Source organism: Bos mutus, chromosome 5 (genome assembly GCF_027580195.1).
Source record: "Bos mutus isolate GX-2022 chromosome 5, NWIPB_WYAK_1.1, whole genome shotgun sequence".
NCBI lineage: Eukaryota > Metazoa > Chordata > Mammalia > Artiodactyla > Bovidae > Bos > Bos mutus.
Window position 1 is genome coordinate 9,243,462 of NC_091621.1, and position 14,941 is coordinate 9,258,402.

General features: G+C 39.9%; 1 protein-coding gene and 1 pseudogene across 1 annotated transcript in view; both read left to right on the forward strand.

Annotated features, from left to right (window-relative positions):
- SLC5A8 (solute carrier family 5 member 8) overlaps positions 1-14,941 on the forward strand; it is a 70,680-nt gene that overhangs the window by 25,758 nt on the left and 29,981 nt on the right. The window contains exon 6 of the mRNA XM_005898588.2: positions 337-477. Within this exon, the coding sequence (XP_005898650.1) occupies positions 337-477 (141 nt within the window). The remainder of the gene's footprint in view (positions 1-336; positions 478-14,941) is intronic.
- Positions 1,664-4,855, forward strand: LOC102273913 (adhesion G protein-coupled receptor A3 pseudogene; annotated as a pseudogene).

The window sequence follows — 14,941 nt, forward strand, 5'->3', positions numbered from 1 at the left end:
GATTACAGCGTGGCAGACTTGTTTAAATAATTTCCTGTGGCCATGAGAGAACAGTTTCTATAAATGTTCACAACAATTGAAACATTCATTTTGGCCCCAGTCCTATCCAGAATTTCCAAATCTCTGAAAGTATCGATTTTTTTATTTCACTGAACTTAAGTTAGAAATATTTCTGCCTTTTATATTACTTAATCAATCTGTACATATTTGTGTGTGTATATATATATTTGTTTATATTTATGTAAGTATACATTGCTTGCTTCCAAAACACTCTAGAAAGATTTCTGTAATAGTTTACTGAGAGTTCAAATTTGTTTTCTGTTTGTTTTCATTTAGCTTTAATCCTAACCCTTTGCAAAGACACACATTCTGGACGATTATTATAGGAGGAACCTTCACGTGGACCAGCATCTATGGTGTGAACCAATCCCAAGTGCAGAGATATATTTCCTGTAAAAGCAGGTTCCAGGCAAAATTGTAAGCCAAACTATGGTATATGAATCGTGAATAACTGTCAATTGTCTTTATGGATGCTCAGAAGTCAAGCTTTGCTGGAGTTTGTCTTTTGTATCATGAAATTCTAACAGATAAATGATATACTTACAAAAGGATCACATAGAACAAAGTGGTACTGTATGTTGTTTTTTTTTTTAACTGTATGTTTTGAATCAGATATTTTAAAATATTTATATCAAGTACCCCTGTTTCTTTTGTCTGCATTCTGATGAATGAGGATAAGAGGCTTGTGCAAGCTTCCTGATGGAGGGACTGGCTGTGGGGAAAACTGGGTCTTGCTCTTGTGGGAAGGGCCACACTCAGCAAATCTTTAATTCAGTTTTCTCCTGATGGGTGGTGCTGTGCTCCTGGTGGTCCAATGGTTAAGACTCTGTGTTTCCACAGCAAGGGGTGAGGGTTTGATCCCTGGTTGGGGAAATAAGATCCCACATGCCACATGATGTGGCCAAAAGAAAATTTATATCAATTATTAAGTAAAACAAACCTTATCAAATAAATAGGCATTTATTTTGTATCTGTTTTTATAAGGAAATATAAGGAATAAAAATTATAAACATGTGGCTCTTATCATAAAGGACAGAGGATAAGATGGTTGGATGACATCATCGACACAATGGACCTGAGTTTGAGCAAACTCTGGAAGATAGCGAAGGACAGGGAGGCCTGGTGTGCTGCAGTCTGTGGGCTTGCAAAGAGTCGGACATGATTTAGCAACTGAACAACAATCATGAAGGAACATAGCATCAAATTAGGAAAATATATGCAACTATGTGAAAAATGGAATAACACTAGAGGTATAACAGTTCCCTGAAACAATGTAACAGTAGAGGAAATGTTCTAGGGCATTGTACTGCCAGATGTGTTGTTTCATTTTATATTCAGACACAGTTATGGATTTATAACCTGGTTCTAACACTTGCTACTTGAGTAATGGGGTGAGTTTCTTAGACTCTCTGAACTTCAGTTTCTAAACTTATACAATGAGCATATCACACATCTTGTGGAGGAATTATAAAATACGGTGTTTGTCATGCATGTGGTAGGGATCCAGTAAATGTGAATTCCCTTTTCCACCTCAAATCCTGGGATGTGAAGGCAGGGATGAATGAGAGATTCCTGCTGAGCAGGCAGGTCCTGAAGGAAGACCATGTGTGGGCCGGTGGAGAAGAATGGGAGAGCATTCCAGGTAGGAAGAGTGATTTGCCCAAAGCACAGAGGTTGGCTTCCGACCTCTTATCATGAGCCCTCTGGAGGGCTTCCCAGGTGGCACTAGTGGTAAAGAACCTGCCTGCCAAAGCAGGAGACATAAAAGATGCGGGTTCAATCCCTGGGTCGGGGAGTTCCCCTGGAGTAGGAGATGGCAACCCACTCCAGTATGCTGGCCTGGGAAATCTTGTACACAGAGGAGCCTGACGGGCTACGGTCCATGGGGTGGCAAAGAGTCAGACACTACTGAAGTGACTTAGCACATGCATGTACAGAGGTCGGAAGGACAGCATGGTCAGGGGAGTCTCCAGCCCATCTTGGCTTGTGCAGAGTGTGAGCACTGGCTGGTTTTTTCTCAGGAGGCCTCAGATAAACCTGGTGACCAGCATTCTTAATACTGATAAGGCTGAGTTGGCTTTCAGGCATTTTGAAGCTTTAAAACTATAAGAGTAACAAGGTGATTGAAGTAGGAGGAGTAGTAATTCTTTTTGTATTAAGGGAGGATATTAAAAATACGTGATGGGAGGAGGAGGTGGAGGAAGCAGCGGCGCTCCCGCCGGGCAGTAGAGCGGCGCTGGGACCCACGCGGCCGTGACCCCGCGGCTCGCCGAAGGCCGAGCGCGGCAGCTGCGGACAAATGAGCGTGTCGGCGCCGAGGAGGGCGCGTCCTCCGGCCACCACGAGACTCCCGGCGCCGCGGGGCCCGCGCTGCGCTCCAGTCCGCCGGGGCACCGGGGTGGCCCGCTAGGCCAGCGCCGCGTCGCTTGGCCCGCAGGCCCCGGCCGGCTGCCCGGCCCCCTGCGGGGCCGCCCGCCGCCGCCCCTTCTGCTGCTGCCGCTGGCGCTGCTCGCACTGCTGGGCGACGGGGCAGTGGCGCTGCCCCCGGGCTGCAAGCACGACGGGCGGCCCCGAGGGGCCGGGAGGGCGGCGGGAGCCGCCGAGGGCAAGGTGGTGTGCAGCAGCCTGGAGCTCGCACAGGTCCTCCCCGCGGACAGGCTGCCGAACCGCACGGTCACCCTATGGTGTGAACATTGATACCCACCACATCCCCGTTAATGTGACAATGCGTCGAATTGCACTTGGAGCAGATGCTGTGGCTGCCCAGTGGAATTTCGATTTGCTGAATGGACAAGGAGGCTGGAAGTCAGATGGGTGCCATATACTCTATTCGGTTGAAAATATCACTACCATTCAGTGCTACTCCCTTAGTAACTATGCAGTTTTAATGGATCTGACGGGATCCGAATTCTATACCCAGGCAGCCCATCTCCTGCACCCTGTGGTCTACACTACTGCTGCTATTCTTCTCTTGTGCCTCTTAGCGGTCATCGTCAGTTACATATACCAGCACAGTTTGATTAGAATCAGTCTCAAAGGCTGGCACATGCTTGTGAATTTGTGCTTTCATATTTTTCTGACCTGTGTGGTCTTTGTGGGGGGAATAAGTCAAACTAGAAATGCCAGCGTCTTTCAAGCAGTTGGAATAATTCTTCGTTATTCCACTCTTGCTACAGTACTATGGGTGGGAGTGACAGCTCGGAACATCTACAAACAAGTCACTAAAAAAGCTAAAAGATGCCAGGACCCTGATGAGCTGCCACCTCCACCAAGACCAATGCTCAGGTTCTACCTGATAGGTGGTGGTATACCCATAATAGTTTGTGGCATCACTGCAGCAGCAAACATCAAGAATTACCGCAGTCGGCCAAATGCACCCTATTGCTGGATGGCGTGGGAACCCTTCTTGGGAGCCTTCTACGGGCCCGCCAGCTTCATCACTTTTGTAAACTGTATGTACTTTCTCAGCATATTTATTCAGTTGAAAAGACACCCTGAGCGCAAATATGAGCTGAAGGAGCCCACCGAGGAGCAGCAATGACTGGCAGCCAATGAAAATGGAGAAGTCAGTTATCAGGACTCCATGTCTCTGTCCCTGATTTCCACATCAGCTCTGGAAAACGAACACACCTTCCATGCTCAGCTTCTGGGGGCCAACCTTACCTTGCTCTTGTATGTCGCCCTGTGGATGTTTGGGGCCTTGGCTGTTTCTTTGTATTACCCTTTGGACTTGGTTTTTAGCTTCTTATTTGGAGCCACGTGTTTGAGCCTCAGTGCGTTCATCGTGCTTGATTCACCATTGTGTCAACAGGGTGGATGTCCAGCTCGCATGGATCATGACTTGCTGCCCAGGATGGAGCGCCTATTCAGTCCAGGTCGACATGCAGCCCCCCAGCTCCAGCGGGCTGAGTGGGGAAGCTCCCAAGTACACCAACAGCAGCGCAGAATCTTCATGCACAAACAAGAGTGCTTCGAGCTTCAAAAACTCCACCCAGGGCTGCAAATTAACCACCTTGCAGGCTGCTGCGGCCCAGTGCCACACCAGTTCCCTACCTTTGAATGCCATGCCTCAGCTCGATAATAGTCTGAAGAACATTCAATGGACAACGATATTAAAATGCATGTGGTGCCTTTAGAAGTTCCATTTCGAACAAATGTGCACCCAAGCTGCCATCATAAAAACAGAAGTAAAGGGCACTGGGCCAGTAGACTCACGGTCCTCAGAGAATACGCCTATGGAAGGCAGTGTGCAGAATGGCCTGCCGAAAAGTCCGCTGGGCAGTAATGAAGTACACTCTTGGAGTCGGAGAGTGTACTTAGCCTACAGAGAGAGACAGTACAACTCTCCCCACCCCCCCCAACACACACACAGCAAGATAGCAGTGATGCCTGTAGCACGCTTCCCAAAAGCAGCAGGAATTTTGAAAAGCCTGTTTCAACTAGTAGTAAAAAAAGATGCAGTAAGGAAGCCAACTGTAGTTGAACTTGAAAGTCAGCAGAAGTTTTATGGCCTGAACTTGGCCATTCATAATGGACCAATCAAAAGCAGTGGGCAGGAGGGACCCTTGCTGGGTACAGATAGCACTGGCAATGTGAGGACTGGGTTATGGAAACACGAAACTACTGTGTAGAGTTGGTGGGCTTCCTGGGCAAGAAATCCATATTAACTGTGATAGTCACATTCCTTTAAGCTATGAACATGTAAAAGCAGACTGTTTACAGCCACCATAGGGATTCAAAAGAATTTTGAATAAACTTTTAAGTTTTGGATTTTGGGTATTTTATATCCCCCAAGTGTTGCTTTTTTATGAATTTTAGAAAAAGCCTCTAAAACAATGTTTCAGTTGTCAAAGCACCAGCAAGACATTTTGGGAATCTGAAATGTAATTTTCTTGAAATCTGTAATATCTATTTAACATTTCAGGCTTGTATTTAATACAGTAAATAGGTGTTTGCCATTGTGTCAAAAAAAAATATGTGATGTCAGATATAAACATTTGAGAGTAAGTTGGTTTAGACATTATCTATGTTTGGTAAATTTCACAATGAAAGATCTATATCAATATGAGTATAGTAACTGGATATGGAATCCCCCAAAAGTGAGCATAGGAATGCTGATATTTTAAGACACTTTAAAGAAATATAATTTATATATCCAGTAATCCATCCACATTAGAGCTGATGCCCCTCCCAAAGTAATTGTGCACAGGCTCTTCTTTGGGAACATGTTTCTTTGAGAATATGGAGCTCAAAAAGCCCAATTTTATAACTAAAAGAATAGCATCAGAGCTTTCTTAGTAGAAAACAATTTCCTTCCAAATAGTCCAATGGTCTCTTTAATAAGAACTCAGGGGAACCATTTTCTCCCTGAGTTTCTAATATTGGCTCCATGGAAAGAATGAACCCCAGCCAAAGAGTCAAGACCTACTGACACTGATTGACTGGATATAGTATCAGATGTTGATAAGTGGTCTATCTGACTGGCATTAAAGTAACATAAAACAATAAAATAAGATATTAACTCATATATAAATGAGGTATGGTGACTAGTAGGAAAGTGTCTGGGTATATTTCTGGTGATTTGGAGATGACATATAGTTATACTACTTTTAATTTTTTAAAACATTTTTATGTTGGAGTATATTAACAATGTTGTTTTAGTTTCAGGTATATAGTGTTGGGGTCCTTTAATGGACTGGGACCTGGTGGTCTGGAGGCGACAATAAGAAAGTGAAAGAGAGAGAGAGGCTGATACTCCCTGGTTTATGCAGAAAACCAATAAAGCCCTTGACACAGGACTTGCATCTCTCATGAAGGCACCGGGCTCCCTCTCTAGGGGGCTTATACCACAGGGTGCCTTCTCGAGAGAGTCTTAGAAGCCCGGGCAGGAGAGTGAGCAAGACGGGTCTCTGCGCTCCAAAAAATCAGCCGAGGAGAGAGAGAGAGAGAGAGAGAGAGAAAGACAGACACAGGGTCCCAAGCTCCGATGGAGCAAAGATGCTTTAATGATTTCTCTGTGAGTATATATATAAAGGCTGTGGTACAAGAAGTTTCTTTCGACAATGCTAAAGATCAGAAAACCAAATGTACAGCAACTGTCACCACGGGAACAAGGGATTAATAATGGTCACAAGGTCGGGACCATTAATAATGGTCACGTCTCAAGAAAGGGGATCAAGACTAAGTAGTTTTGCCATAAAGAGGAGATTCAAGCCTGTCTCACACAATGACCTCAGTTCCTGGGAGCAGCGTGCTGTTCCACTTAAAAAGAAACAAAGGACTTGTGAGAAACAGCACGTAGGAATCCTCCTGTTAAACATTCCCTGACAATTCCCCCTTATTTATTTATAATATTTGTAAAAAGAGTTCTGACCATTAGAGTTTGTTTAGTTTTAACAATCTTAGCATGAATCTTGGCAACGGTAGATGACAAATATAATTGTTAAGACAATCACCAAAATTACAGTTTTAGACCCGATGCTGTGAGTAATGCTTTGAAACCATCTGTGTGGGTCTAGCCCAGATAATTGATCAGCTAGTTGTTCAGCTAAAGTTTTCAAATTAGTGGAAGAGGGCAGATTATTAGAAAAGGTTTCAAATATGTCTTTTTGTAATATTTGTACATTCAGAGAGACATTTTCATGTATGTTTTGTAAATGAAATTTGATTTGTTCCTAGTTGTAGGCATTATTATTGAAATGAACAGGAGTAACACAAAATTGAGTAGAATTCCAATCATATTTTAGCATCACCTGTTTTTGTACATCTATTAATTGATCTCCAACCCATCTGATAGCTGTTTTTAGTTCCTGTATTTCATCTTGCATATCCTCATCTATCTGAGCCTAAGTGGCCTGCATAGTATGGGCATCTTTAGTCCAATTTTGAATAAAATTATGTGTTTGAATTGAGGTTTGTAAAACAACACCAGTGATAGCAGCAGTGGTGCGAATAGATGTTAATCCCCAAATGCCAAAAATCAGCCATCCAATGAATCGTTTAGATCGTTGGAGCAATTTAGTAAGTAACTGGGAAGCAAGTCCAGCCATGGGACCTTCTTCCCAGGGCCGCTGGAGATTTATTGGTAACCACGGATTATGTCGAGATCGAAGAATCAAAAGGGAGTCATTTCTCAAGGAAATAGAGAAGTTAAGACAAGTATATAATTTACAATTTATGCAAGTTACAGAACGTAAAGTCTTATTGAATTGTAAATTTCCTATAGCTACAACAAAAGGAAGTGGAACATAGGCTTGTATAAAATATGATTGATTATAATGAAAGAAATAGTTTCTATGACTATGATTGCTCCCTGTGAAATGTCCAGTCCAAGTCCTAAGATCCTCGGTGCTTGCAGCAAGTTTCCAGGTGTCTCATTGTTTAGGCCCAATCTGTTTATCAAGGACAATTCGAGGACGAGCGGGGAGGCCATTCCACCATCAAGTCACCCAAGAAGTCCTCTGTCATGGTAATGTTCCATTGTAGTATTAGTAACCTTCTATGTTATTTGAGTAACATAATCATACAGAATGTTGTTAATATCATTTGAGCAGTTAGATAACCATATACTTTGGGGTCCCCAATCAACAATTGTATGATTAACCATAAACATTAATTTTCCTGATTTGGCCTGACATTTGTCCCAGTGAACAGGAATATATTTAAAGTTCTTGTTAGTAAACCCTTTACATAGTGTTCTTTGTTCTTTCCTTAACTCTTTCCCTAAAGTTTCAGTAGTATACACATGGTTCACGGACAAAGAAAGGGTAGTAAGTAATCCAAGCAGTATCCGAAAGTCCTCTTTTAGAGGCAGGGTGAAAGCCCAAGTTTGTCGGCTAACATTTATGCATAATTCTGTTGGGCCCATATACAAAGGAAGGACTTCATAACCCAGAGAGATATTAATTAGTTTTTCTTCTTTTTCAGGATGAGAGGGCCCCTCCAAGTTCCAAGGAGGGGCATATGTGTTGAGTCATTGGGGGCTAGGTACATAAGTCCATTAAGTGTAATCAATCAAGTCAGCCTGAGTAGGGGAAGCAAAAGCAAGCAAAGCAAGCATAGTGAAAAAAAATATTTTCAGGATTCCGAGGCATTCCTTGTTGAGAAATCAGATTTTCCGTTTGATTAGTAAGGGTTTTTATCTGTCCCCAAGTACGGAGAAGCTAATGGCATCCCACTCCAGTACTGTTGCCTGGAAAATCCCATGGTCGGAGGAGCCTGGTAGGCTGCAGTCCATGGGTCGCGAAGAGTCAGGCACGACTGAGCGACTTCACTTTCACTTTTCACTTTCATGCATTGGAGAAGGAAATGGCAACCCACTCCAGTGTTCTTGCCTGGACAATCCCAGGGACGGGGGAGCCTGGTGGGCTGCCGTCTATGGGGTCGCACAGAGTCGGACACGACTGAAGCGACCTAGCAGCAGCAGCAGCAGCAGAGAGATCATAAGGTAGATGACGTTGAGTGTGGTGTTTTTTGGAAATTTTTAAAGTCGCCATGGCTTGTATTGGAATTCCTTCCTCCTGAGGTTTTTGTTGTATCATTTCTAGTCTGGATGTTGGGGGCCGCCTTAAGTTGAATCTTCTGAAGAGGAAGTTATATGAGTTCGTTGGATCCATCTGGAGAAATAGAAGCATATCCCTTTCCCTGTAAGATTAGTTTCTTAGATTTCCATAGATTAGTTAACCTGTCTTGATATCAAATGGGCAAAGGAAAGGAGGTGTCCTTTAATGTTTCAAAATATTTTTCTGCTTTTGTCAAAATATCTCCTTGCGGTAAGTTTTAAAAATTTAAAATAAATAAAGCTATATTAAAAATAGTTATAGAAAGAAAGGAAAGCAATAATGATGAAAACATTCTTAGGAAATATTTCAGTCCAAAAGAAAAAAAAATCATCTAGAAATCTGTTTGGGACTGGTATTTGGCTGTGGTTTTGAATTAATGGGTTGATTTTCTCTTCATTCAGTATATACGTTTTTCCTGATATTAAAAAAAAAAGGGATCTGACTGTTTGAAGTGGTTTCTGTTATTTGGGGCAAAGGATTAGGAGCAAACATTCAAATATTTTTTCCTAAGTGAAATTATTGAAAGTTGTTGCAGAACAACTTGATAAATGAAATGCTGTTCATATCCAAATATATTTGACCTTGTCCTTGGAAAAGAAATGCAGCGTGGCAGCTGTTAAATCTCTCTGTTCAGTGTGTCAAGGAAGATGATTATACTTTCAAGACAGACCTGAAAAGAAGGTGAATATTTTGCACTTTTGATATTCTTAGGAACAAATAACTAATTTGGCAAATGGTATCCTTTTTATGTTGTTTTTGTTTTGTATTGTGAAACAGGCATTGAAGTTGATGTTATTTTATTTTAAGAATCTTACAGACTGGAAATAGAAATAAAGCTATATTAACAGTAGTTATAGGCTTAAAAAATATATTGTGTCAGAATCTAGTAAAAAGTCAGCTCTGGATAAGGAAGATAAAAGTGTTCCTGTGTATTTTTCTTTATTTAATTTTCTATTTGTAGTTACAGTGTGTAATGTGTTTGTTTAATTATGTCTTGTGTTTGTGGATTATAAGGAATGTTTGTAATCTGTTTAATACAGAATGAATGTAAAAATTGTTTGAATTGTTTAGAAATATAGGTAGGGCCATTGTCTGTTTTTATAGCATTAGGCAATTCTCATTATTGCAAAGTAAGGTAATAAGTGGGTTATAACGTTCTGTAGTTTCACCTTGGAGAGGTGTGGCCCCTATAAAAGAAGAATTTGTATTGATTGAGACATGTAAGAAGGAAGAGGAAGAAAGTTCAGGGTAATGAGTTAAATCCATTTGTCATAAAATTTTCTTTCATTTGTCATAAACTCTGTTTATATTTTTGTATTCATCATCTTATTTGCCATTTCTTATATCTTTTTATTAAAAGCGTATATCTTATTTTTCTTTAGCAACTATGAAGTGTCTTGTATGTTAGTATTTTTATAGATGGGTGAATATATTTATTATATTATATATTATATTTATTTATTTTATATAATATATATATTTATTAATAGTTTAAAATCTCTTTAGTTTTTCTGTAAGAAAAAGTTTTTGTAAGAGGAAGTTAGTGTTCAGTAATTAATGTTTTAAAATCTTATTTCATTTGGAAATGACCTAGTTATTTAATAAACTTTTATTAAATAGTTTAGTACAACTCTAGAATTTAAATTACCCCAATCTTAAGAGATTATTTTAGATTATAATAACAGATTAAAATAATAGATTATTTTATTTAAAATATAATTATTTTAATAGAGTTTATCTAAAAGTTTTTATTTCATTTATATATTTATATATATATATAAAGAGTACTTTTTTTGTTGGCAAATTTAGTTTACCTTAAACCTAAGCATAATAAAAGTATTACATAATGTTGATGATTTAAGACATGTCTTAATTAGATTAGCAATTATATTTAAATTATATATTTATATTTAAATAAACGTTATATTTAATATTGAATATTTTTCAGTTCATGTTAACTTGAATTTAAATACAGCTTATTAACTCCATATTATCCAAAAACAAAGACATATAATGAGACATAGATAATTTTAGATAGATAGGCATAGTTTTCCACTTGAAATTTAAAATATCTTTTTGTTTTATTTTTAATTTTTTAATTTAATTTAATTTTTTTTTTTAATTCCACCAATTCGTTTTTGGCTGGAGTCCTAGATCGAGTGGGCTGTGAATCCCAAGGACATGATAAGAGTTAATTTTTGGTTTTTTCTTAGGCTTGTTTTTGTTTCCCAGGCAGAATTGGAGCTCCAAAAAAGTATTTTAACAAGTTAACCTTTTCCTAACTGCATGTGTAAGAAGAATCGGTTTTGCAATTTCAAAAAAGATTTTACTTTAATCAGTTTTCTCTGGAGTCTAAAGAATATCATGGCCATTCAGTGTCAAAAATATCATTTCTCCCTTTTGTAGTTACAGTATATTATTAATGATATATGCATGAGGGAATAGCTGTCATATAGGAAGTAAAGCCTTGGATGTAAAATTTTGACAAATATTAGGATTGTTAAGCATACCTTGAGGTAACATAGTCTGTTGAAATCTTTTATGAGGCCCGGTGTGATTAGGATAAGGAAGAAAGTGAATTTCTCCCGGTCTAAAGAGTGTAAAGGTATATTAAAAAAGCAATCTTGTAAATCAGTAATAATAATGTGCCAGTTTTGAGGAATAGTAGTAGGTAATAGGATCCCTGGTTATAATGCATCTATAGGTTTCATAGATGCAATAACTTTTCTAAGGTCTGTTAAGAGATACCATTTGTTAGATTTCTTCTTTATAATAAAAATAGGAGAGTTCTAAAGAGAGTAAGATTCCTTGATATGTTTCAATTCTAATTGTGTGTCTGTAAGTCCTTTAGTAGCCTGTAATTTATCTTTCGTAAGGGGCCATTGCTCTGTCCAAATAGGCTCGTTGTTCTTCCAAGTTATTTTAATAATTGCTTTGTTTGTTAAATGAGCAGTGGCCCCTAGGAAAAATGTGGAATGTATATCTGTGTTTGCCATTGCATAAGTAAGTCTCTTTCTCTTAGATTAAGGGTGCATTTATCACATAAGGTCTTAATGTTGTAGGTTGGCCTTTTGGCCCTTCATATGGGTAGATCTAAACGTTTTGATAAATTTCTTGTATTTTGGTTTGAGAAATTCCTGCAATTTGGCAAGAGACCTTTTGTATAGGCCAAGATTTGGGCCATAAGTGTTTGGAAATAATAGTAATACTAGATCCAGTGTCGAGGAGACCAGAAAATCTTTTATTATTAATTTTGATATTTATATTTGGTTGGGCATATTCAGATACCAATGATGTCCATAAGGATTGTTTTTGATCTGTATTGCTGAATCTGCCTGTCTGTACATTATTAGAAGAGTTAATAGAAATGTAAGGCAAAAGAAGTAATTGAGCAATTTTGTCCCCCTTTTTGAATTGCCATAGAATCTGAGATTATATCATAATTTGAATCTCTCCTTTATAATTCGAATCAATTATTCCAGGGTGAACAGTAATTCCTTTAGAAGCCAAACTAGATCGGCCAAATAAAAGATTGAAGGTTTGTGGGGGCAGGGGTCCAAGAAGTCCGGTAGGCACTCTAGAAGGGACTGCTTAAGGGTAAAGGAAAAAATCATCTAGGGCCAGTATATTAACAGTAGCATTGCCAGATGTTGAGGGTTTGAGGGAAAAGATAGAATTTGCCCCTGGTTTTTGTTGTAGGGGACCTGGGGAGGTCCCCTGTTTGGAGTTCCCTGGAATAGGTTTTCCATCAATATCAAATTTAAATTTACAATCTTTGGCCGAATGCATTCCTCTATCGCAGTGAGGGCGAATTCTTGGAGGTTTTTTATTAGCCTTCTTAGGGCAGTACCCTTTTAAATGGTTTTTATCTTCATATGTAAAGCATCCTTCATTTCCCTTTTTAAAGGCAGTAGCCATTGTTTTAGCTATCTTTGCATCTTTTGAGTTTCTGATCCTAGATTGTGACAAGCCTTCAAATAATCAATAATAGCCTCAGTCTCATGAAGTGCAGCGATAGCTCTTTGATATTCCTGATTTGCATTCTCATAAGCAAGTAATTTCTCTAGCTGTTTCTTGGTTTCTTCTCTGATTACAGTATGGGAAATAGCAGTTTCTAATCTAGCAAAAAAAAATTAGCATAACTTTCACTAGGTTCCAACAAAGGAGAGACTTTTGGAGTTGCACCTGTTGGCAGAGGAGGAGCAAATGGAACAGCCGGGGCAGGGCTAGTAAGAAAATTTTGAAATATTTTATGTTGTTCTAATTGGGCCTTTTGTAAAGTTTCATCATCTAATTCATATACATGCAATAAGTGTTCTGTCTGAGCTTTAAACAAACAGTGAAGTAAAGTAGAGAAATGATTGTGCTTTCCAGCCGTTTGACCCATATCTTAGTACTTACCGACCTCAATAGGTCCTGACCTCAATAGGTCCTGAGTCCCTCCGACCGAAATGCCACGTATACCAGAGTCCCTGTTCTGGGGCGCCACTTGTTGGGGTCCTTTAATGGACCAGGACCTGGCGGTCTGGAGGAGGCGATGATAAGAAAGTGAAAGAGAGAGAGGCTGATACTCTCTGGTTTACGCAGAAAACCAATAAAGCCCTTGACACAGGACTTGCATCTCTCACGAAGGCACCAGGCTCTGTCTTGAGGAGGGTGAAGGCACAGGGCGCCTTCCTAGAAGCCTGGGCAGGAGAGTGAGCAAGACGGGTCTCTGCGCTCCAAAGAATCAGCCGAGGAGAGAGAGAGAGAAAGACAGACACGGGGTCGCAAGCTCTGATGGAGCAAAGGTGCTTTAATGATTTCTCTGTGAGTATATAAAGGCTGTGGTACAAGAAGTTTCTTTCGACAATGATAAAGATCAGAAAACCAAATGTACAGCAACTGTCACCACGGGAACAAGGGATTAGTAATGGTCACAAGGTCAGGAGACAATCCACATCTCAAGAAAGGGGATCAAGACTAAGTAGTTTTGCCATAAAGAGAATGTTTACTAAAGGAGATTCAAGCCTGTCTCACACAATGACCTCAGTTCCTGGGAGCAGCGTGCTGTTCCACTTAAAAAGAAACAAAGGACTTGTGAGAAACAGCACGTAGGAATCCTCCTGTTAAACATTCCCTGATGATATAGCAAAATGACTCAATTATACATGTATCTATTATTTTTCAAATTCTTTTACCGTTTAGCTTGTTGCAAAGTATTGAGCAGAGTTCCCTGTGCTATACAGTAGATTCTTGTTGGTTATCCATAACTCATTAGGCAGTAACAAAACACACAGTGAATGTAGTCAATCAAGGGAAAAGACTAGCAATCTGTTGTTTGGGACTTCTTGCAGGTTAGGTTCTCCTGGAAGCAGACTTTGAAATGGAGGTTAGCATGCCAGAGTCTCCTAGGAAATTACCACTGTAGAAGTGAAGGAAGGGGAGATTGGCCAGAGGGAGAAGGTAGACTGAAATGCAGCCTCAACAGAGGCCTCAACAGGAGCTTTAGAGCTGAGAGGACCCTTCAGGCTGTTCCAGGTTGGCTTGAGGGAACTCAGCCTTTAAACCTCTGAATCTAGTCATCATTTTGTGCAGGCTGCCCTGGGGAAGGAGATAAGAGTTGGTGGTGGTGTGGGCACCTCTCTTCAGTCCAGGTGTCCACTATAGTACCCTTGGGGGGAAAAAAACGTAGCTACCTTAGTGGGAGAAATATTTGTTATCAACTGCTTATTAAAATAGGGCTTCCCTGATAAGACATAGCATTCAATGATATTAACACTAGTAATATCACTAAATTCCATTTAACAAGTGGTTATTACATGCTATTGTGTTACATGATAGACACTATTTTATTTAGTCTTACATATAACTCAGTGAGGTATGCATTGTTATTTCTAGCTGTCAATGAAGAAACTGAGGATCAGAGAGGTTAATTTACTTGCCCAATGTCACATATGGTAGAGCTAAGATTTATGCTCAGGACTGACTCCAGTGCTATTATAGAAACCTTTACATTCTACTGGAGCACATACCATGTATTGAAATGCTGAACATTATTTTGGAAGATACCTGTCTAGGAATGCAGGTTTGCCTTTCCTATTTAATGGATGGCATCACAAACCACATTTAACAACTATGGTGAGTTGCTGTGTAGATGCTAACAATGTCAAGCAAAGGGAAAATGAATAAGTCACTGCTCTGTTGACTATTAAAGTCTCTATTTCGTGACAAAAGGTCCTGAAGTAGTGTAATTTTGTTACAGTTGTTCTTCAGTCACTAAGTCATATCTGACTTGTTTGCAACCCTATGGACTGTAGCCCACCAGGCTCCTCTGTCTG